Source organism: Peromyscus eremicus, chromosome 8a (genome assembly GCF_949786415.1).
Source record: "Peromyscus eremicus chromosome 8a, PerEre_H2_v1, whole genome shotgun sequence".
NCBI lineage: Eukaryota > Metazoa > Chordata > Mammalia > Rodentia > Cricetidae > Peromyscus > Peromyscus eremicus.
Window position 1 is genome coordinate 87,176,251 of NC_081423.1, and position 23,772 is coordinate 87,200,022.

Genomic DNA, 23,772 nt, shown 5'->3' on the forward strand with positions numbered 1-23,772 from the left:
CATTCTTTTTATGGTTAAATAACTCTCCATTATGCTGAATCTTTCTGTTTTTTTTTTAACCTTTACTTACAGCTAATGGGAAGGTTGAACTTACTAAGCTGATGGATGAAGTGAAAGCTCTCACAGGTAATAGATTAATCTAAATCAAATTATAAATTATATTTAGTTTGTCTTACCACTTTATCTTTTGTATGATAAATTTTTTTGTCTGATTTATCTAATGTCCTAGAACTGTGTTTTTTATTGTCTTTAGTTTTGTAATAAATTTTTAGTTTTGTATCTTGGTAGAAAGTTATTTGATATTTATATATGACATGAAAATATTTCACTATGGAGGAAAAAAAATTCTAGATTAAGTTATTGAATGATAAAGTAAAACTCTGATAAAGATGTAGGTGATTTTATTATTTAAAAATGTTTGGGCTGGAGAGATGGCTCAGCCGTTAAAGGCTAGGCTCACAATCAAAATGTTCAAAAACCTGACATAACTTGTTTACTTGGACAGTAAAATCCCAATTCACTAGGAAATTGTATGTGTAAGCCTCTTTTTCTTGTGTATTGGTAGTCCACACCAAGTTTTAGCTGTGTTGTCTTACTTTTATTAATATGAAATGAAGCATTTCACTAGCATTAAGCAAAAACATTCATTCACAAATCCAATTGTGTGTGAGTGTGTGAGTGTGTGTGTGTGTGTGTGTGTGTGTGTGTGTGTGTGTAAATGTGTGTATTACACCTGTCCTTACTCCTTATCAAGCAGTAAAATTAATATGGAATAAGGTGAGATGAGATGGTTTTTAATGTGTGTTTTAAAAGTAGGATGTATTTATAAATTATTTTATTTTGTGTTTTGAAGGAGGAGAGACTGATATCAACGATGTGAAAAATGTTCTTAAAAAAATGGGGATAGAACTCACAGAAAAAGAAATGTTGAAGCTGCTAAAAAATCTACCAGTCAATGGTGAGAATTTCAAATATTAACATCAGTTATTTTTAAAGGACTTAGTGCTAATAGAGAGTTCAGGATAGCCATGGATGTATAGTATAGTAAGACCCTTTCTGAAAAAAAAAGGAAGGGAGGGAGGAAGGAAGGAAGGAAGGAAGGAAGGAAGGAAGGAAGGAGATAACTTAGTATTATATATATATATATATATATTTTTTTTGTGTGTGTGTGTGTGTGTGAGAGAGAGAGAGAGAGAGAGAGAGAGAGAGAGAGAGAGAGAGAGAGAGAGAGAGAGAGAGAGAGAGAGAGAGAGAAACTGCCCAGCTTGTTCTTTTAGGCTTATGTGGCTGGCTAGTGAGCCACAGACATCCTCCTGTCTCCTGCTCCTCAGTGCTTTTGTTTTCCATGGGTTCTGGGTAACAAACTCAGATCCACTAAGTAAACACTTTACCAACTGAGCCATCTCTGTAGTCCCTGTTGGTGGCAAGCTTTAAAATTAACCTTTATTTGATTGTGGAAGAAAGAACATACATCTCAAGATCCTTTGCACAGAATTGTGCTGCAACCATGAGTGCAGAGACTAAACATTAAGTTATGACTGAGAAACAGATTGGGATAAGTATAATAGAGAAATAGATTAATTACAAGGCTGTAAAGAAGAAAGCAAGAAAGTTAGCCGCAACCAACTGCTGCTGTTGCTCATGAGGAGGATGCCCTAAAAACTGTCTCTGCTCCTTAAACTTATCACTTTCAATTGACCTCGTGTATGTACATAGTCAAATAAGTCTTTTTCAAAGTATAGCTTTTATATTTCACCTTAGTGAGATTTCCTGTATATCTGTGACCTGAAATGTACATTTCTTACAGAAGATGGGAAGATCTATCACAACAGGTTGATGGACAGTCTGAAGTCTCTTTCAGGTGAGTGGGACCCTGCTGACACGCAAATAGATCTGAAATGGCTGTCTCTTCGTCACTACACCATGGGGGCTGTGATTACTACACCTAAGCTTCTCTTGTGGGTCTTTGCTCTTGTTGTTCTTAGAAACCCCATGCTCTGGTGAGTGCGGTACTGAGGGGAAAACAAATGTCAACCTCATTTGCAATGTTAAAAAAGGAAAGAATAAAGACTGACTTATGAGGGACATTTGGCCAGTAGTGGAAACAATAGGAAGCTTCAGAAAAGACAAAGTAAATTGTATATACCCAAAAACGAAACAAAACCACAAGACTTGGCATCCCTTCTGCTGAACTGACAATGCAATTAATCTATCAAATCCTTTCAAACTGTGTGCTGTGTAGACTGGTGCTTGAAGCCAGGTTCACATGGAAGGGTTTCTCTTATTAAGTCCATTATGGAGTCTCTTTGTTGTTATTACTATTTGTTGAGCTGTGGGTTTTGTCTGTCTCCTGAAAATGATAACAATGCATAAAATTTAATAATTTTGAAACTTTTGGTTCCTTAAATTTTGTTCACATGCCTGTGTCTTTCACAAGGAGGGACTATTAGTGCCAGTAAACTGGATTCTCTTCTGGGGAGCATGGGCATGAAACTCAATGAAAAGGAATTTGAAAACCTGACTCAGAAACTGCAGCGAGATGGTAAGCCTTTAACCTCACTGAGCTTCTCAGCAGCATGGGGGTCTCCCTATAAATACAACCAGCCTTACACACATCAGTTCACTCTTATATGGCATGGCGGCAATGCCCTTCCTGTGTAGTTAAACAGGGAGAGATCTGTAAGACTACCGTGTGTGTGTGTGTGTGTGTGTGTGTGTGTGTGTGTGTGTGTGTGTGGTGTAGTAGTAGTAGTAGTAGTAGTAGTAGTAGTAGTAGTAGTAGTATATGGTGTTTTGCTTGCATGTATGTTATGTCTGTGCAGCATGGATGTGCTATGCCCACCCTGGATACTATATAGAGAACAGGTAAAAAGGAAGTGGTAGGAACAGAGAACAGTTAGAAGATACTACAGTAATCCAGAAAGAGCGATAAAACTTGGACAGAGAAACTGTTAGAACTAGTAATTGTGGCAGAAAAGCTACAGTTCTAAAGGGAGCCTATAATAATAATTCAAGAATTAGATATTAGTCTGGTTCTCTACATAGCATCTAGGGTTATCCTGTTAATGTACAAATCACAACATGAAACTCCTGTGCTCAAAATACCCTTCAAGCTTCCTAGTTTCTCCCAGGGTTAAAGTCAGAGTCCTTACTATGATTAGGAGGCCTTATAGGGTTTGTTGAGTCTTCTGAAATCTTCTGCCGGTTTCCCATGCTTAGCCCCTTCTAGAAACACTTGTTCTCAGCCAGTCGGGCTGCCTTCTCAAGCCTTTTCACTCTGAACGATCCATCTCTCAGACATCTACCTAGTCCATTCCCTCATCTTTAGGTCCTCTCAAATGTCACCCCATGACGTCTCTTTAACCTTCAGCAGAACCACTTGACAGCATTCTCAGTACCACTTCTCAGATTTACTCTCATTCACCACCACCGGATGCCCCATACTAGCTTTCCTTCCATGTATTACTATGTGTCTATTGTTTAAAAAACAATGCCAATAACAAAAGAAGTACTCCAAAACTGTTGCATTTCATTGAATTTAGTAGGCCTCTACAGTATGCCAAGTTGATTGATTGCTAAGTAATATAATTAAGTATAATATTCTACAGTTTTTATAATGACAACATTTACTATCAAATAGCAAATCAAATTAAAATGAAAATATAAATAATTATTTGTAGATTGGACAATCTCCCTAACCCAGTTGAACCACCAGCATGTGGTATGAACCAGTTTTAGGTTTTGCTTCATTCATGTGTTAAAGAGGAAGGTATGCTCTACAGTTTCCAAGCAAGAAAATTAATTCCAAAGAAAGACTTGAAATTCAATCTTTTTGTACCCAGGGTAACTCAAAAGATAGATAGAAAATGCATAATGGCATGATGATTACAGGAATTTTAACATGCAGGCAACATGTCCCTTTCAACCTTGAAACAAAATTAAGTTAAAATTGTAAAGACAATTCTAGAGCAAGTTTTGGGAGGTGCATTTTTTTGGTATCTTGTATCAAATTTTTAATCTATGTTGATTATTTGACTTTCTATTATTTTGTAGTTAATGGGAATGTCAGTCTTAAAAAGGTGATGGATGAATTAAAAAATCTTTCTGGTAAGTAAACACTTACCATGAAGTTACCATACTTGAGCTTTACACTGTTTCTTACGTGTGTTTTCTAGCTTCCTAGTCAAAGTTTCCTGGCTTTGAAAATGTATGGGGTTTTATTGTTACTGAGATTGTATTCACTACTACTATATATTATATAATTCAGGTTTTTAAAGCAGATCAGTGGGTTGTATATTCATAGCATGTGGTTTCACTCTGTAATTTGTTTTCTAAAAATACCAATTGCTGTAGAGCATTGTTTATTCAAAATCTGGATAGACATAGTAAATATATAAAATCATTGCCCTTGTTACTACAGCCACTTAATCACATAAATCAGATCAAAAAGTACCTGGTCAGAATGTGAATCATCATTAAATGACTCATCTTTGTTGTTCTGATCACTAGCCAGTGCAGCAAAAATTCAGTATTGACTTTAGACTAAGATCTTCAATATGTTAAATAATTTTAATGATTCCTCCATTAAAATTCATTCTCTTTTCCTCTTCCTCCCTCCTTCTCCTTCCTCTTCCTCCTCTTCTTCCTCTCGTCATTCCTCTTTCTTCTCCCTCTTTTTCTTCTCTCCTTTTCCCTTTCAGGAAAAAAGGGATAATTTCATTCTTCTCTTGCTTAGTCTCAAATTGTAGGTGACTCTTTAGGCAGGCATGAGTATTACATTATTTGAAATCATTAAGTAGGTCCTTAAATTCTCAAATAATTGTATTCTCATGTTTTAAAGGCAACAAGCTTGCTGTAAGTGGTCTTCAGAGTTATCTCAGAAGCCTGGGAGTCGAGCTGACAGATTCAGAGTGCTCGAAGCTCAAGGACACTTTGCCTACTGATGGTAAGCCCCATAGTTACCTCTTGAGCCGTAGGAAGGCATTCATTTTATGGCTATTTATGAACACTTGTCAGAACATTCCATGACATTCCCACCATTAATTCTAGAGCTCTATTAACTAATTAATTAGATCCCAGGTTATCTGGAAGTCATGTACTTATTCATTAAATTTTACCTCTTAAATCATTAAAACCTTCAATCATAAGTAGTTACTATAACTTAGTATTTATCCCAAATTATGAAGCTTAGTTATAATTAGAGAAAGAAAGAAAAATGAGGAGAGTGAAGAGTTAGTACAAGGACGAGAAAGGAGAAATCAAGTAGAAATAAAAGAGAAGCAATGCTAGAGTGACATGGTTAAGAGTCTCAAGTCTGAGTCTATAGATTCAAATCCTGGTTCCACTACCTGTCACTGTGCTGTCTTGGACGAGCTACTTCTAACCACTCTACATCCTGAGTTCCACATCTTCAAAAGGAGAGTGAGACTTTGATGAAATAAAGTACCTTGAAAAGGATTGGTATATAATTAAACACCAATAAATGTTAAGGACTGAGCTGCTGTGATGGGATGCTGTGATGATGGTCATGGTAATGGTGGTAGAGACAGCAATGTGATAAGATTTGAGGGTGGTCCTAGTACCCAATAGCTTAGTACACAATAACCTAGTACACAATAACTCTATGAGTTTGTCACTTTTTCAAGGTTTGCCATTCCAACTTGCACTTTAGAGTAAATGTGAAAAGCAGTTTATAGAGTCATAAATCATCTACATGATTGACATGAATTTACTTTTCCTCATAGCTGCTGGAAAGTTATATGAGAATAGGGTGCTGGATGCTGTACAGTCTCTTAAAGGTAACAATTTAAAAATTAAATTCCTGTATCTGTATTTTATAAGTATTAGACACTAATTACTTATGCCTCTTTACAAACTGGTTTTATTAGGAAATATACTTATTGGTATTTCTGCATATAACCTTGAGTTGTCCTAAACTTTACCAAAAGGGAAAAAGTAATTTGAGAATTATTTTTGTATAGCAAAGAGTTATTTTATAACTTTGTGTCAAATAGTTTAAGCTTTCAAGACCAAAAACAGACTCTACTACTTCTAAATCAAGATAAGTTGCTTCTGCTTTAGTTTAAAAGTTGTTCTTTTTTTTTTTTTTTTGAGGGCGGGGGTTCCAGACAGGGTTTCTCTGTATAGCTTTGGAGCCTGTCCTAGAACTCTCTCTCTCTCTCTGTGGACCAGGCTGGCCTTGAACTCACAGAGATCCACCTACCTCTGCCTCCCAAGTGCTGGGCTTTAAAGGCGTGTGCCACCACCAGCCGGCGGTGGTGTTGTTCTTTTTATATGGCCCCTTTCTCTTCCAGTCAACATTTAGTGAAACAAGTTCCATTCATAATTCCCCTACCAACTTTTTGTCATTGGTATAACTTATTGTATCGTTGTTTTTCTATCACACCTCTTAGGTAATACCATCCATTAAGTAAGATGCAGGTGTAGTAATATCTTGAGTGCACTGAAGCCGTTTAACTGGCTCCTTTTCTTTTTTTAAGGAGGGATGGTTAATCTCAGTGACCTGAACAAAGCTCTTGGGAACATGGGAATTGAACTCACAGAGAAAGAACGTAAACATCTAAATGATGACCTTCTAGCCAAAGGTGAGCATGGAATGATAACATCTCAGTGTTTTTGGAGTTCAAAGGATTATCTCCAGATATCTGTAATATATGCCAATCTAAGATGGTCCTGAAACTAGGAAATTTCAGAAGATCCAAAAAAGAATACATTATATTTCATTATGTTAAGATATGCTCCCTCTATCCCTTGTATCTTCGGGGTTTTTATTATGAAGGGATGTTAGGTTTTCTCAAAGGTCTTTTCTGCTTCTTTTGAGTGATCATGTGATTCATGTCCTTGTAGTCAGCTATGTGATTAATTATATTTATTGATTTGTATATATTGAACCATGTCTTTATCTATGGAAAGAAGGCAGCCTGATCATGATAAATGACCTTTTTTGTGTTCTTAAATGGTGTTTATAAGTATTTTACTGAAAATTTTTGTGTTTGTGTTCAACAGGGAGATTGGCCTGTTATTCTGTCTTTATCTGATTTTGGTATTGGTGTAGTACTGGCTTTTAAACAAGTATTAGAAAGCATTCTTTCCTTTTTTACTTTAAGGTGCTGGATAAAGATTTCCCAGTTTTATTGAATTTTTCAAAGAACCAACTTTTTCCCTCAATTTTTTGTTCTATTATTTATTCCATTTCTCTTCATCTAAGCTTTGGCCTGACTTTGACACAGCTCACTTCCTGGGGCTTATGAAGGGCTGAGTCTGAGATGATTGGGCACACAAAAGAGAATTAGCAAATTAGACTTCTTTGATTTATGACTGATTTGTAGACACCAACAATGTCTCACACATACCTCTAAAACCAATTATTATATAAACTAATACATATTAATGTTTTATATATTCAATAAATGAATTACCAAATATTTTAATGAGGAAGTCTACAGAGAACAGTAAAATGCTTTAGTAGTTGTCTCACAAATATAGAAATAAGTATCCAGAAAAGCCACAGTAATTGAAAATATAAGAGAGAAGTATTTTAAGCAAAAGATAGAATTTTTCCATTTTTGATGACCACTGATGGAACTTTATGGCTAGTATAAGCCAAATTTTATACTCTCTCTAAGGCAAAAAGTATCTTAGAACATGAGAGGCCTTATGACCCAGGACATACATAGTCTTATTTTGTTGGAAGATTTGCTTGATTCTATTAATTATGAATTAAATATAAAATCTGGAAAATATAACAAAAAGGATTAGATTTTGACTAAAGTTATGAATAGCATGTTGTGTATTTATATATGTCATCTAGTTGTTTGTGTCTTTTCTCATAGCTGAGGGGAAGATTGGTCTCAATAAGCTTCTAGATGAAGTAAAAGCCATTAGAGGTAAGTGATAAACCACTGAGAATGAAACTAAGAACGTAAAAAATTCTACTAGATCACATTGTGATACTTTCATCATAGCTACTGCCGTTATTTAAATATTTTATCTTTTATTAGTAAGTGGTATATCTCTAATTTACTAGAGTTAAAATGTAGATTAGCTATACTTCAGTTACTATTTCTGTGCCAAAAAAATGTATAGAATGTTTTGCCTGTATGTATATCTATGTAGCATGTGAGTACCTGGTGCCCCTAGAGGCCTACAAAGGGGTATCAGATCCCCTGGAACTAGAGTCACAGATAATTGTGAGCTACTTTGTCAATGCCAGAAATCAAACCTAGGTCCTCTGCAGGAGCAGCAAGGACTCTAACCACTGAGCCATCTCTCCAACCAGCCCCTCTATGCAAAATTGATTGTCTGCCTTTAACTAGTCTTTTTTCTCTTAAGTACTTCTCAGAAACATTATTTATAACTACTGAGTTTAAATGACTCATGATTAATAAATAAAGTTTGAGTTAGGGATATAGAGCATCACAAAAAGATTAACATAAATTTTACTGGCTAATATATGAATACATTCCACCTAAAATACTAGGATTCATAATGATGTCTTACTCCCTACACAGGTGTACACTGTGTTATACTTCCCCATGATTATGAGAAGATAACTTTACCTGTGTTTATATTGAAGTTTTGCTCTTGATACGGTAGTTGAGAGCAATGCTAAGATGAGAATATTTACATTCTTTTTTAAGTTCTTGGATTTTTATTTTTTATTTATAGGAGAGCCTATTGCCATGGCTGATTTAGAAGATGTTCTAGGCAACATGGGGGTAGAACTTACAAATAAGGAATTCAGGAAGCTGGTAGAAAAGTTGCAAGCTGATGGTAAGTGTTTAAAATAGACACAACTGTTTCAGCAGAGACAGTGTTTTTCCTTAATAGACACCAGCAACATCTAGAGACAATGTTTTGGGGTTGCAGCTGGCAGGGGCGGGTTGGTGGTAACACTGGTAACTAGTAGATGAAGCCATGGGTTATTAACACCCGTACAGTAATAAACAAATTTTGATGAATAAGACAGCCCCGCACACAAGAATCATCCAGCCTAAAATGTGTAGTTCTGCTACTAAAAGTGCTTTCCATGTAACCTTTTGGGAAGCTTAGATTTGTGAGCTTTTGTACAAACACTGTCCTGTTTGATTCTCAGTGAAAAAGCCTGTCAGAAGCAATAGAGCTTAATCCTAGCCGAAGAAAACATATTTAATTGTGCAGTCAGTTCTTCATTTGAAAATAAATTTCATCACTATGCTTCAGTGCCAAGAAATGCCTACTATTACTCTTAATTTTACAAGAATGCTTAACATTAAACAAAGAGGCAAGGAAAATGAAATGGGATGGTGTAGTAGGCATCAGAATATAAAAAGCAAAAGAAGAGATGATAGGCTACATGTTTCGTCATCATGGCTGGCTTTACATAGTGTGATGGCTGATCTTCCTTGTCATTTTGAGAAGTGCCTGAGAAATTACTAAAGCAGACATAGGAGTGTGCCTATGAGTGTTTCCAGAAATGATTAATGAAGGAGGAAACCAACCCTGAATGTGGCACCTACCCAGTCATCTGGGGTTACAGATGGAACAAAGTGTGGTGGAGAAGGTGGAAACTCTTGCATGGGCATTCTCTCTCTCTCTCTCTCTCTCTCTCTCTCTCTCTCTCTCTCTCTCTCTCTCTCTCTCTCTCTCTCTCTCTCTCTCCATCCCTGAAAGCATCTCAGCTAGGAGGAGAGCACCCCAGCTATGTCAGGTACTTCTGCCATGGTATTCTCGCTCATCTCTGTTAGGGAAACACGGGCCAGTCGACTATGATCTAAAATCCCTGGAACCATGAGCTGAAATAAATTTTTTTCTCCCTGAAATTGGTTTTCTCAGGTTAATCTCACAGCAGCAAAAAGTCTGCCTAACACATGCCAAAGAGAAAAAAAAATGCTCACCTTTTAAAAAGTTCTCTACCATAAAATGTTGCTGTATATTTTTTTTAAAAATTGGAAGAAACTGGAAAGTCAGTCTAGAGACATAATTCTGAAATGATTTTTATACTGTCATAATAATTGATTTCATAATAATTGGCCTGAATTATTTGTTCTTACAGCTGGTGGAAAAACCTATCAGAAGAGGTTGCTGGAGGGTTTAAAGACGTTTACAGGTAAAAGGACTGTGATAGAAAAACAGATGTACAAGGAGGGCTTGTGGTTAGCTTTACTTTGTCTCCTGGACATTCAGACATGAACCCTCCTTCTGGTAGGCACAGTGCTTTATCTTTGTCATTAAAATCTTCTTTAGAACTCCCTGTAATTTGCCATTTTTATTGTGGTAAGATATGCACAGCATAGTCTACCATTTTAAATGTACAACCTAGTAACATTGGGTATGTTCACAGTGTTGCACAGCCATGACCACTACTCACCTCCAGAGCCTTTCTGTCAGTATGAACAGAAACTTCGTACTTGCTAGGGAATCACTTCTATTTCCTCATTCCTCCTGGTCCTGGTAGCCTCTGCTCTGCTCTCTATGAATTTGTCTCTTCTGGAATCCTAGAAGTGCCAATAAATGGACTGCATTTAATTTTATATTTTGAATTATAGATAGATTTACCCCATTCCTTGTGAAATTCTCAAAAGTTTATCAGATTCCCAAGTGAAATCTAAATATTTATAATTTTAAAAAGACTTTCTTTTATTCAGAAAATTTAATAGGACAGCAAAGTCGATCAGTTTGAAAGTTCAATCAACAGCAGTCATCGATTATCCAAATAACAAAGAATGGGATCGTCTGTTTTTGTCACATTTTAAAATTAACATATTTTACTCTTACCTATATCTCTTTTTAAGAGGGGAGAATCAAGGCTGGAAAAGTGGACACGTTTCTGAAGAACATGGGGGTGGACATCTCAGAAAAAGAACTTAAAGATCTAACACAAAGCCTGCCCGTGAGTGGTAAGCATCTACCATCCAACATCAGAATGGCAAAGCTGTGGCAAAGCCGTGGAAGCGCAGATTCTGGAGCAAGGCTGCCTGATTTGAGTTCTGGCTCTTCTGTTTAATGCTCGTGTTATCTTAATGTTCTTTCTGTGCCTCTCTTTCTTCCTCTACGAAAGGGGCATATTAAGCCTAATGACAAACTTTTGTGAAGACCAAGTTGTACCCGTTTTGTTGTTGCTATTAGTAGTATCATAACCTTGTGTGATTAAGCATACAGATCTCTTCAGAATCTTGACATCAAGCCATTTGAAAAAACGTTGAAAAGAACTCAAAGTTTGGCCTGGGAAGCACCCGCCACACAAGCCTGAGGGCTTGAGCTGGTCTCTAGAACCCACATTTTAACAGCTGAGTATTGGAACTAGAGAGGTGGCTCTGCTCATCCAGAGGACCTGGGTTCAATTCCCAACCCTCACATGGTGGTTCACAATCATCTGTAACTCCAGTTCCAATGGCTCCAGTGCCTTCTTCTGACCTCCACAGGCACCATGCATGCAGGTGGTGCACAGATATACATGAGAACAAACACATATACACATTTTTTAAATGAAAAAAATTGAGTATTATAGCATCTACTCACTTTTAATTCCAGCACTGGAGAGGTAGAGATAGGCTAGCTCATACCTTGGGCTCCCTGGCCAGTCAGCCGAGCATAACCTGTGAAGTTTAGGCCAGAGAAAGGTCTTCTTTCAAAAATCAGGACAGACAGCATCTGAGGAATAATAGCCATAGTTGTCCTTTGGTGTACACACACACACACACACACACACACACACACACACACACAAATACTAGACACACAGACACATAGACACACACACACAAACACTAGACACACACAAACACATAGACACGCACACACAGAGACATACACACACACACACACTAAAGCAAGACCAAATCCTTCTCCTCGGCATTTACATCAAGAGAATGACTTCTTTTACTGTGAATTCTGTATCTTGCTGAGGTGTCACTAGGAATCAGGAAGGGCCAAGATGAGGCAAGGAAAAAGAAAACACTCAGGGGACGTTATAAAAGGAGAGTGTATTGGAATGCAGGACAATTTAAAGATGAATTCAAGTAGGTGAGAAACAAAGACCACCTTGGGGGTGTGAGGATCAAACATCTCTCCAAACAGTTTCAAATTTGCAGAGACTGTTTCCTCCAGTCAGTTTAAAACAGAAACAAAGTTTCAAAGAGGTAGTAGGACACCATCTATTTAATTTCTTGTCATAGACCAAGACACTAGGAAGTCGGGTCAGCATGTTGTAGCTAGACCCTGTTTTCCAAGATCTGGCACAATACTTCAATTCATATACACTCATTCATACATACACACATATATTGATTTATTTTTTTTACCAGTTTTTTTTTTTTTTTTTTTTTTTTTTTTTTGGTTTTTCGAGACAGGGTTTCTCTGTGTAGTTTTGCGCCTTTCCTGGAACTCGCTTTGTAGACTAGGCTGGCCTTGAACTCACAGAGATCTGCCTGCCTCTGCCTCCCGAGTGCTGGGATTAAAGGCGTGCGCCACCTTTTTACCAGTTTTAAAGAGACATTACAGTAAAACAGTACAGAGATAGAATTACTTCACTAAATTAAAATCTCAATTGTCCTAGTTTTTTTCATTTCTATTTATTTTGATCTCTTTTTTTGAGATTTTCATATGTGAGTCCTGTTGTATAGACATAGTTTGTATTTTAAATTTTGTCTTTTGGTACCAGGTAAATGGTAGGTAAATAATTATTAAAAACAAACCTCTAAATATCTGGTATAGAAAGGCTGTGTCACTAATATGTGACATTAATAATTTCTATGTGTAATTCAAAGCATTGGTGAAGTCTGTTCAGTTTAATTATAACATTACATAGATTGTGGGTATGAGCAAACTCCATATGAATGGGAATCTTCCAAACTTAAAAGTGTTGAAATATAGCATAAACTTCTTTTTAAATTTTTTCTTGTAGTCTAGCTAAATAATAGGAATTCACCCAAGATTAAAGTGCTGAAAAGGAACTAAAAACAGAATGCATTTCCTTTATATATCATTCTGTTGTGGCTAGAATTGTAATATCTTTTTGCTATATTGTCAATATAACTTCATTGTGGAATTAAAACTTTTTCGTTTTCACAAATGAAAAAGAAAAATGAGGTAATAATTACCAAATCGTGCTTGTTTCTGATCTTTATTCTGATTATTTGTCATTTTGCAGCTGATGGGAAAGTTGATATAAAAACTATAATGAAGGAGGCAAAGACTTTCACAGGTTAGTGATGAATTCCTCCAAACTAAAGCCTTCAGACTGTCATAATAGTGTCTTTCTGTTCCTGTTCCCCACTGCCCTAAAGTTAGAAAAAGACTTCTAATAGAAGTTTTCCAATAGAAAAAGCTTCTTAGAGTGCATGAATTTGGCAAAATATGGCAAAAACAGTACAAAAAATACCTATAGGATTATGTCTTAGTAAAAAATCCTGCATTCTATGGAACCTGCCCTCCTAATCTCTCTCTGAAGTACACAGGCTCAGTACATGGTACTCTGAATTTTTTTATGATTTTAATTAACATTGCTGACAATTACAACATTAACAAAAGCATAAAGTTCTTCCTTAGAGGATTATTTGTATTAACCACCCTATGGATTGATTTTACAGTAATAAACTTAATTTAGTTTTCCTAGAATTTAAAAAGAGCCTTGTACATATGACTATTAAAGGGACATTTAACATTCCAATTTCCTCCAATCCAGAGCAGTGTGGAAGGACAGTGTTCTGCTTTTGTTATTCAACCTAAAATTTGAGGTAGCTAATATATCCACCTCTCACTATTCCTAACTTTTTAGGTGAAAAGATGAATGTCAATAATCTGGAAGATATGCTAAGAAAAGCGGGGCTTGAGTTTAATGATCTGGAGTATTCAAAGCTAGTGAAAACTCTGCCAGTGGACGGTAAGCCTTAAAAAGTCGCTGACATTTCCAGACTGCGATTTAATAAGCTGGAGAGGGAAACAGGAAACTTTAGAATTCAGTGCTTGAGAGGTTTGGAAAGTTTAAAGCCTCTCATCCCAAATTGAAAAATATATTACAAAATAAATTACTTGTAAAAATGATGAGAGACAGAGACTGAGGTGATAGCCTATACTGAAAAATTAATACTTCACTGCTGTCAGTGACAGCAAGGGAGTGATTGATGGTATTTGAATAAGTTTGTAGAGTATTTGTCTTTGGATGGATAACAAAACAAATACGGTAAGACGAAAAGAATCATGAGAATTCTTCATGCCATATTTCCCAGTTCCTATAATTCTGAAAATGTATCAAAATAAAAGGTAAAAATAAAGAAATCCTGACACCACAGAGATACTTGGTTTGAGGGCCACTGAACTCCTCTGTGAACACCTGCCGTGCTGAGATAATGGTTTTACTCTATCTAATCAAGGCACAGTCCACAGTCCCCATCTGAGTCTCCTGAGTCATTGTGTGTAAACCACATAACACAGGAAGGGAGCTGCTTCAGTTCTTCTTGTCGTTTTCTCCCACCAGTTTTACATTTGACATTTCCTAAGGGCTAAGGGCCAGTGGTAGAGTGCTTACTTGGCTTGTCTGAGGCCATAGGTTCAATGCCCAGCACTGCCAGGGGAAAAAAAGTCACTTTTTCTGGAACATCAACCAGTTCATATCTAGAACCTGGAAAATATTTTCACATGATTTAAAAAAATATACAGTCTATCCATAACCATTTTCACCTCATTCCTTATTTGCTGTCACCTTACTTTGTCTTCTCATTGTTCCTTGTGGCTTATTAGTGTTGCTTACAATTTATTTTCCTCCTGTAAAGAAAAGGCTCTTAAACTTACCATCTTTGTCTTTTGTTTAGTGCTTTTCTATCTTACTTCTGTTGAGACTTACCTTTTTATTTTGAGGACTCTTTAAATGCCCTGTTCTTGAGGATGAATGATTGGGTCTATTTTCACTCTGTTGTTTTAGCATTCTGTTCTTCTCTCACCAGCTTCCTTATATGATGTAAAAACTCCTTCCTCACCTTTTTTCCCCACATAGATAATGGGATGGTGCATTGGGCTAGAGTCCTGAAGGGTGTGAAATCTCTCAAAGGTGAGTTAAAACTCATACTAATGTATCTGTCTGAAATCTTAGAGCTTTGCAACATATTTTGTTGTTTCTCTCTCCTCTTTGAAGGAAACATCACACTTGGAATCTTCCTAATTTTATTACAAAAAATAAAAAATGCTTTGTTATCTAAATATACGCAGCAAAATTGTAGTGAAAGGATATGATTATTTTGCCAGTTTTAGGAATTTTGTTCATTAATAGACAAAACCAATCTGTTAAGCTGGCAATCTGGCAATGGAATAAATACTTTTTACTCTTTACTTGAAGTATTGGAAGTGATTGTAGCAATGAGCTGATGTCAGGTCTAGGGCCATGAAGCTGAATAGTCTTCTAAAGAATTTCTTTGTTCTAATAGGTTTGTCACTAGGATGGAGTTTTAAAAAACAGGTTGCATTTACCTTATTTCTCTTTACCTTCTCTGTTTTTATTGGAAAAGCCAAGTGGAAATTATAGGGGTTTTTGTAATGAATACTAATGACAATACAAAAATGCCAAGTATAGAGTTTTTTTTATATTTTTCTTAAAGTAGTTACACATAGTCATTAAAAACAAACATGATTTTCATATTTTACATCTTTTGTTTACTCTCTTGTTCCTTTGTGTTTCTTTCTGTCTTTCTTTGCTTTTTCTTAAGGAGGAAAACTTGATGTCAAAAACCTGTACCCTTTCCTGGAAAACATGGGTATCAAACTTCTTAATAAGGAAGTGGAGCAGCTGAGGGAAAGCCTGCCAGTTGATGGTATGCCTGCTAGACAGCACGGTGTGCCCCTAAAGGAAGTTGTTGTTGTTTTTAACTAGATTTAGTTGGTGTTAAGATAAATATCCAAAATACTAGGGAACCCTAACATTACAAATAACATTTTAAGGACCAACTATAAAACTTCTAACTACTTCAGTGAGAAAATCAAATGCGATAATTTTGGAAAAGAGACATCATTATCCATAGTTTCAGATTTTATTTTTGTGTGTTTTTTAAACCTAGGAAACAAACCAAAAGAAGTCTATTAAAATCATTGAGTTTTAGAGATGTCAATTTGGTTCATGGGCTTCTGTGCAAGATTAAAAATTAAAATTTCAAGTGATTTCCCTAGCTAGAAATAATCCAATGGAAATAGAAGTAGAAAATATTCAATTTAAAGCAACAAAACATACACATAAAATACCTAGAAATAAATTTGACATTCTAAACCCTTCCTGTGTCACCTAGAGATTTTACCCACTGTCAAGGTATTTATTTTTTTCTTTTCCAAAAGTCAAATGGAAATCTAAAGAGTCCAGGGCAGCTTTTTAGGTCCTTTCTTCCCATATCTGTCTCCATGAAGGCCACAGGCTTACTTCAAACAGCAGAAGCATTTAAAATATTGAAACAAACAGAAAACAGTTTGCAAAATATAAGAAAACTCCTTAGCTATCAATAACTACATTGAATGTTAATAGATTAAATCCTATAATCAAAAGACAGAATATATGAATAGATAAATAAAACCCAACCATTTGACTCAATTCAGTTTAAGTACATAGAGAAAAGGTGAAAGTGGGAGGTAGGCAGGATTCCATGTAGAAGGAAGCCAAAGAGAGCAAGGGTAGGTAACCACGTCAGAAAACAGACATTTAGAGGAAAAGAAATATAATAAAACCTTTAAAAAGAACATAAGCACCCAAAATTTATGAGATGCATCAAAAAAAACAGTTCGCAAGGGAAAAGTTAGAATAAAGGATTGACATCAACAGAGATCTCAAATAAACAACCTCAAGGTACTAGTGAAGGAAGAAGAAACTAAAGCCAATATGGCAGAAGGTTAAAAAAGAGTAAAAGTTGATGTAGAAATAAACGAAAGACCAGGAAAACAATAGAAAATGTCAACCAAACTAAGATTTGTTTTTCTTTAAGTATAAATGAAATCAACAAGCCTTTAGCTAGACTAAGTGGGAAAAATGAGAATGCTCACAGGAAAGCAGAAATTAAAGACATTACAACTGAGATCACAGATGGACAAAAGTTTAAAAGAGACTGTGAACAATAACGCACCAACCAATTGAATAGCCTAGAAGAAATGATAAGTTTCTAGGCAACCTACCAATTCTGAATCACCAAGAAATAGAAAATCTGAGAAAACCAAAAAGAGCAAGGAGATCAAATGTATTAGTCCATTTGCCATTGCTCCATCAAAATACTTAATGCTGGTTAATGTATAATGATAGAGATTTAGCTCTTAGGTTGCCTGTGAGACATTAAAGAACATCTACTAACCCCAGATAGGGAACCAACAATAAACTGAAGTAATTTCAATTTACAGATAGGAAGAATTAATACTATTATAGTATCCATATTACACAAAACAATCTACATTCAATATAATAAAGTTCAGTTTTTCACAGAGATATAAAAGCAATTCTATAATTCATATGGAACAACAAAGGCCAACTTTAGTAAGTTATCCCACTACCCACTTCGAGGTATATGAGAAATTTATGGGCAAGTTTCTCCACTGTAGATCCTTTGCATATGACTTCTGAACTTATCACACTAATTGCATGTCTCCATTGACCCTTTCATTCATAGCTAATGGAAAAGTTGACATAAATAAAGTACTGGACGGAGCAAAAACCTTTACAGGTAAGTGAGAGTTAATGTAAATATAGGGTCCTAATTTTTTACAGTTAGATATTTTTAATTTTTTAAAGTATTTTAATTGCACTATGTGTATGCAACTGTCTGTGTGAATATGTGCCACACGTATGCAGGTGCCCACAGAGGCCAGAAGAGGAGGCTGAATTCCTGGAGCTGAAGTTACAGGCAGTTATGAGCCAAATTCAGGTCTTTTAGAGGAGCAGCAAGTGCTTTTAACCACTGAACTATCTCTCCAGCCCTAACGTACTTTTTTTCATGCCTTTATTGCTGTAAATTGTATGATTTCTGACACCTCTTTGTTTAATCTTTTTTCTGTTCAATGGCCAGAAGTTACAGTGTTTTCTAGTGTGCTTTTTTTGTTTGTTTGTTTGGTTGGTTTTGTCTGTTTCTGTTTCTGTTTTTGTTTTTTTCTAGACAGGGTTTCTCTTTGTATTCCTGGCTATCCTGGAACTCACTCTGTAGACCAAGCTGGCCTTGAACTCACAGAGATCCATCTGCCTCGACCTCCAGAGTGCTGAATAAAAGGCGTGCACTACCACGCCCAGCTTTAGTGTGTTTTCTAATAATGTTTTTTTTCTTACTATAATACAGCCAAATTCAACAATAAAATGAATCTTTTTTTTTTTTTTTTTTTTTTTGGTTTTTCAAGACAAGGTTTCTCTGTGTAGCTTTGTGCCTTTCCTGGAACTCACTTGGTAGCCCAAGCTGGCCTCGAACTCACAGAGATCCACCTGGCTCTGCCTCCCGAGTACTGGGATTAAAGGCGTGCGCCACCACAGCCCGGCAAAATGAATCTTTTTAAAAGATTCTAGCACACATTGATAGGCTTAGGATAAGGCATTTGCAGTCCTCTAATTGAATGGAGAAATTCACAATACCTGCTCATTATTGCCAGTGTGAGTTCCACTGTTCGTGCAAGTTCTTCAAGAACCATATACCAAGATGGGATTAAATATGAAAGAGGCATTATGAAGAGAAATATTTATGCAAGGAAAAAATAGAAAAGCATCTGGTCAAAGCTAGAAGCTTGAAGTCTTGTTCCAAGCAAAGCAGAGACAGAAGGTTGGATAGAAGCATCCTATCAGAATTCTTAGACTTCTCTATAGTCATACTGCTTTGAACTTACCCAACTGGTATTACTTGATGTCAGAAGCTAAGCAAGGTCAGCCTTGGTTAGTATTTGGATGGGAGAATTCTTAACCAATAGCCACCCATCCAGTCCTTACAAGGACCGGCAGGGATTTCTAGACATCCTCCAGCAAAGTCAGCTGCTGCTTGTAGAAACAAGTTTTCCTTTGTATCTTTTTCCACTCAGTCCTTGATCTCAAGAAGCCTAAGGGAGATGAAGCAGATACAGGGATGAATTTCAAAGCAGCAGCTTTGGCAGTTTATGTTCTCAGTACATCCTATTGGCATGTTCTCATGAGCAGCATTGAGGGTAACCTCTCATCTCTTGATGGTCTCTACAAACAAATCATGTTCCTTTGAATGATCTTGTTTTTAGATACTCAGTGGCCAGGGTTTTCCCCACCCTGTGCTCACATTGTGTGCCTGAATTATTTACAATTGTGCTAAATTCCATGTATGTCACTGTTTTAATCTTTATTATTAAGGAGAAAAAATTGGTATTGGCGATGTAAAAACTGTTCTGGAAAAAATGGGGCTAGAGTACAAAGATCAAGAATTCTCCAAACTGATGGAAAGTCTGCAATTTGATGGTAAGAATCTCAACTATTGATATAATCAAAAGGCTTTAGGATCTCTCTGTGACAAAGCTATCCTCGTTTCATGACACTACATTAAGTAGAAATCACAAAGTTAGAGTGTCCCTGAACTCTAACATGAATCCTCTCTACACAGGCTCCTATTTTAGATCTGATATTCCTTTTTATTATGCTGCCTATACCAAAGAGTTTATGTATATACCAAAAAGTAGTATAGGATATGTGTAAAGAGATATGTGTAAAGATAGCTTAGGAGTGAGCAAAAACAGGATTGGGGAAGAATTAAAGAGGTGTATGTGTTGTATAGAGCTTAATGTACTAAATTTCCCCCGCTTTTCTCTCACATTTTCGTTCATTTATTTATTGTGTGTGTGCATGTATGTGCATACCCACATGCATGTATTATGGACATGTGGGGGAGGGGGTGCCCATGCCGTGGTACATATGTGGAGGTCAGGGGACAACTTGTAGGAGTAGAGTCCCTCTTTCCACCATGTGGGTCCAGGGGATTGAACTTGAGTCCTAAGACTTGACATCAAGCACCTTTACCCACTGAGCCATCTCACTGGCTCTCACAGTTTTTATAAGAAAAAATATGTAGTGAAGATGCTAAAAGTCAGTTTTCCTGAGCATATGCTAATGGTTGTCTACATTTTTGTAACTTGAGTCTTGTATTTCTTACAGATGACGGAAAGATCTTTCAAAACAGGTTACTGGAGAAAGTAAAGTCCCTGAAAGGTGAATGTCAAAGTCCTCATGTCTACATTTTGAACACATCCCTGCATTCCACCAAAGCTCATATGTACCTGTAATAAATTGGTGCTCCATTTATGTGTCAGCCTTTGCTGCAGCTGCCAAGTCCCTCTGTCTTAGACCTGAGGGGAAAGCTCCCCACTTTCTCAAAATTTTGTTTCCTCTTTTGAACAAAAGAAATGGAATAGGATTTTACATTTGTATAGAAAAAGGGTAACTTGGAAACATTATTAGTCACTCGGGTTTAATCGGGAGGAAATAAAAACTAGACTTGGAGTTCAGCCATCTTAAATCAACCCCAGATATTATTCAGAAGTTATCTTCAGAACTAGAACAGAATTTTCTCAGTATTTTTTAGTTTAAAGTGAAATTCTACATATTTATCATACACAACATGGTGCTGTAAAGTGTAAATGACTAAATTTGGCTGATTATCGTACTGTATTACCCCATCTGGTTTTGTGGTTGTGATGAAAACAGTTAACAGCCATGGCCCTCGCTTCACCTCTGTTGCTGTGGTAAACCGCCCTCACCAAACAAAAGCAGCTTTGGGGAGGAAAGTGTTTATCAGGCTTACAGTCTCAAACCATACTCTATCATTAGATTTTACACTTTCACTGTTCAACCCTTAAGAATGTTCTTAAGTAGAGTCTGAGAGTTTAAAATAATGTTAGTATAAGTAAAATAGGGTTTTTTTCATATTTTAGACATTACTAATACTAGTAGATAACTAAGAGAGCCTGTGAATAGGCACTAGAGAATGCAGGACCATCCTAAAAGATTGGATGTTCAATCTTCCCGAGAACTGGCACAATTTGTGAGTACGCAACAGGGCATATAGCCCCGAGAGTGCTAAGAAACTGTCTGGGGAGCTTTGTACTTTTCTTCATAGGTCTCTCTCTCCTCAGGTGGGAAGGTTAGCTCCAACAATCTGAAGACTCTGGTGGATAGCTTAGGAATCAAGCTTAAGGACAATGAATTTAAGGATCTGGTACAAAATCTCCCTACTGGCGGTGAGTGGGGTTTTCAAATGTCCTAGTTATACTGGGAGAGTTTACTTTTTTTTTTTTTTAAAGAAAAGAAAGACCTTTAACTATAAAAGTCCTAGGATAAGGGGCCTTATGAATGGCAGTCTAATATGATGTAATCAGAAAGTTATACATATGGGCGGAGCATATAAGCAACTAATTACCAAAATCAGTGTTGAAGCTTCATGTTTGAAAGCATGCCTTTTGCATTCTCTACCCATATTATGATCACTAATAGACAGTCTTCTACACTTTGGATAGCAAAATACAGGCTTTTGAGATAAAGGTACTTAGCAATTTCTTCCCATTACTAACACACTTGACTTTGGGATATTAGAACTGTGAATGAAATTTATACTTTTGAAATGGGAACTTTGTACTTATTTATTTATTTTTATTTTATAATTTAATTTAATTTTACATATCAGCCATGGATTCCCCTGTCCTCCCTCCTCCTGCCCGCCCCCCCCCCACCCTCTGAATCCCCAGGGGAGTCCTTGCCCTGGAGGAGGTGGGAATGGGGGAACTTTGTACTTTTAAGATTTTCTTCATGATACTCATGAAAGCAGTGAGATTGGATAAAATAACAGAAAATGTTGCCTGTATATTCCTTTTCTTTAGAAAACTATTATTTTATGTGTATAAATGTTTTGACTGTGTGTATGTCTGTACACTGCCTGCGTGCAGTGCCAATAGAGGCCAGAACTGGGCATTGGATCTCCTGCAATAGGAGACATTTGGGTAGTGAGAATTGAACCCAGGTCCTCTGGAAGAACAGCAAGGGCTCTTAACCACTGAATCATTTCTTGACCCCACAGCACATTTCTTAAATGAATATATAAAGCACTTAGGTTAGGGCCTTTGTAACAGTAAATGATGGTTTACCGTCTTCATTCTCATGCTTTATTCCAGCTCTTAGGAAAGTTTCTATAGACACACTGATGAAAAAGTTGAACGCTTTTACAGGTGAGTAAGGATGTGCTGTAATTCTCATGGTGTAAATGCTTACATTAAGTTTAATTAAATTAAAGGTAACTGAAAATAATAGAGATTATTTAGGGGTTCTCATCAGTAGCACCTCATTTTTCTGTGACATTTCTAGAATCATATAAAATTAAAATGTTTCATAATAATATATACACATCTAATGCCCCTCAGACTAATTTAAGGTGATAAGGTGTTTTATACTGTCAGTTTGAAATAATGTCACTTCACAAATGTTTAAAACAATCTAAAGCCTTATAGAATATGGTACAGTAAAGCTAAGGAATGGTGAAAACACCATTTTTACTGAAAGCATCAAATAATTCTTGCCACACAAATATTTCTGAATAGTGACTCATATAAGAATTAGTGTTTTAAGAATTCACTAATGAGATTTCATTCTAGAAGTTCTCTTTCCTACTTTTAGTTTAAAAAAAAAAAAACCACTCCTTAACTTATGCAAAGCTAATACCATGAAACATGCCCTTTGACTCTGCAATCGATTCTTCAACCTCACAACTAACTCCACGCAAAGTAAGTTTTACAGCTCAAGACAAAATCTTACTGTGTTCAAGTCCATGTACCTGTGACACCGTGTTCAAGTCCATGTGCCTGTGTCACCATGTTCAAGTCCATGTGCCTGTGACACCGTGTTCAAGTCCATGTGCCTGTGACACCGTGTTCAAGTCCATGTGCCTGTGACACCGTGTTCAAGTCCATGTGCCTGTGACACCGTGTTCAAGTCCATGTGCCTGTGACACCGTGTTCAAGTCCATGTGCCTGTGACACCGTGTTCAAGTCCATGTGCCTGTGACACCGTGTTCAAGTCCATGTGCCTGTGACACCGTGTTCAAGTCCATGTGCCTGTGACACCGTGTTCAAGTCCATGTGCCTGTGACACCGTGTTCAAGTCCATGTGCCTGTGACACCGTGTTCAAGTCCATGTGCCTGTGACACCGTGTTCAAGTCCATGTGCCTGTGACACCGTGTTCAAGTCCATGTGCCTGTGACACCGTGTTCAAGTCCATGTGCCTGTGACACCGTGTTCAAGTCCATGTGCCTGTGACACCGTGTTCAAGTCCATGTGCCTGTGACACTGTATTCAAAGTCCATGTGCCTGTGACACTGTGTTCAGGTCCATGTGCCTGTGACACCGTGTTCAGGTCCATGTGCCTGTGACACTGTGTTCAAGTCCATGTGCCTGTGACACCGTGTTCAAGTCCATGTGCCTGTGACACCGTGTTCAAGTCCATGTGCCTGTGACACTGTGTTCAAGTCCATGTACCTGTGACACCGTGTTCAAGTCCATGGGCCTGTGACACCGTGTTCAAGTCCATGGGCCTGTGACACTGAATTCAATTCCATGTACCTGCAATTCCCTTTTTTGAAAGGAGACAAAGTTGATTCCAGTGACCTGAGAAACATCTTAAAGAACCTGGGGGTTGAACTCACAGAGAGGGAACAAGAAAGGCTGCTGAAAACACTGCCTGCTGATGGTGAGCCAGGGGAAGACCCAGGGGACTTCTAGGAGCCTTTCTGTTTTCCTGTGGTTTTTGTTTTGTTTTTGTTTTGACTGTAGGGTCTGTG

At 36.9% G+C, this 23,772-nt stretch overlaps 1 protein-coding gene across 1 annotated transcript in view; it reads left to right on the forward strand.

Annotated features, from left to right (window-relative positions):
* LOC131917107 (uncharacterized) overlaps positions 1-23,772 on the forward strand; it is a 159,412-nt gene that overhangs the window by 55,300 nt on the left and 80,340 nt on the right. Inside the window, exons 33-54 of the mRNA XM_059270741.1 lie at positions 73-126; positions 854-958; positions 1,808-1,861; positions 2,438-2,542; positions 4,054-4,107; positions 4,841-4,945; positions 5,745-5,798; positions 6,501-6,605; positions 7,854-7,907; positions 8,689-8,793; positions 10,055-10,108; positions 10,794-10,898; positions 13,151-13,204; positions 13,778-13,882; positions 14,993-15,046; positions 15,699-15,803; positions 17,628-17,681; positions 19,310-19,414; positions 20,105-20,158; positions 21,082-21,186; positions 22,114-22,167; positions 23,577-23,681. Coding sequence (XP_059126724.1) covers positions 73-126; positions 854-958; positions 1,808-1,861; positions 2,438-2,542; positions 4,054-4,107; positions 4,841-4,945; positions 5,745-5,798; positions 6,501-6,605; positions 7,854-7,907; positions 8,689-8,793; positions 10,055-10,108; positions 10,794-10,898; positions 13,151-13,204; positions 13,778-13,882; positions 14,993-15,046; positions 15,699-15,803; positions 17,628-17,681; positions 19,310-19,414; positions 20,105-20,158; positions 21,082-21,186; positions 22,114-22,167; positions 23,577-23,681 — 1,749 coding nt within the window. The remainder of the gene's footprint in view (positions 1-72; positions 127-853; positions 959-1,807; positions 1,862-2,437; positions 2,543-4,053; positions 4,108-4,840; positions 4,946-5,744; positions 5,799-6,500; positions 6,606-7,853; positions 7,908-8,688; positions 8,794-10,054; positions 10,109-10,793; positions 10,899-13,150; positions 13,205-13,777; positions 13,883-14,992; positions 15,047-15,698; positions 15,804-17,627; positions 17,682-19,309; positions 19,415-20,104; positions 20,159-21,081; positions 21,187-22,113; positions 22,168-23,576; positions 23,682-23,772) is intronic.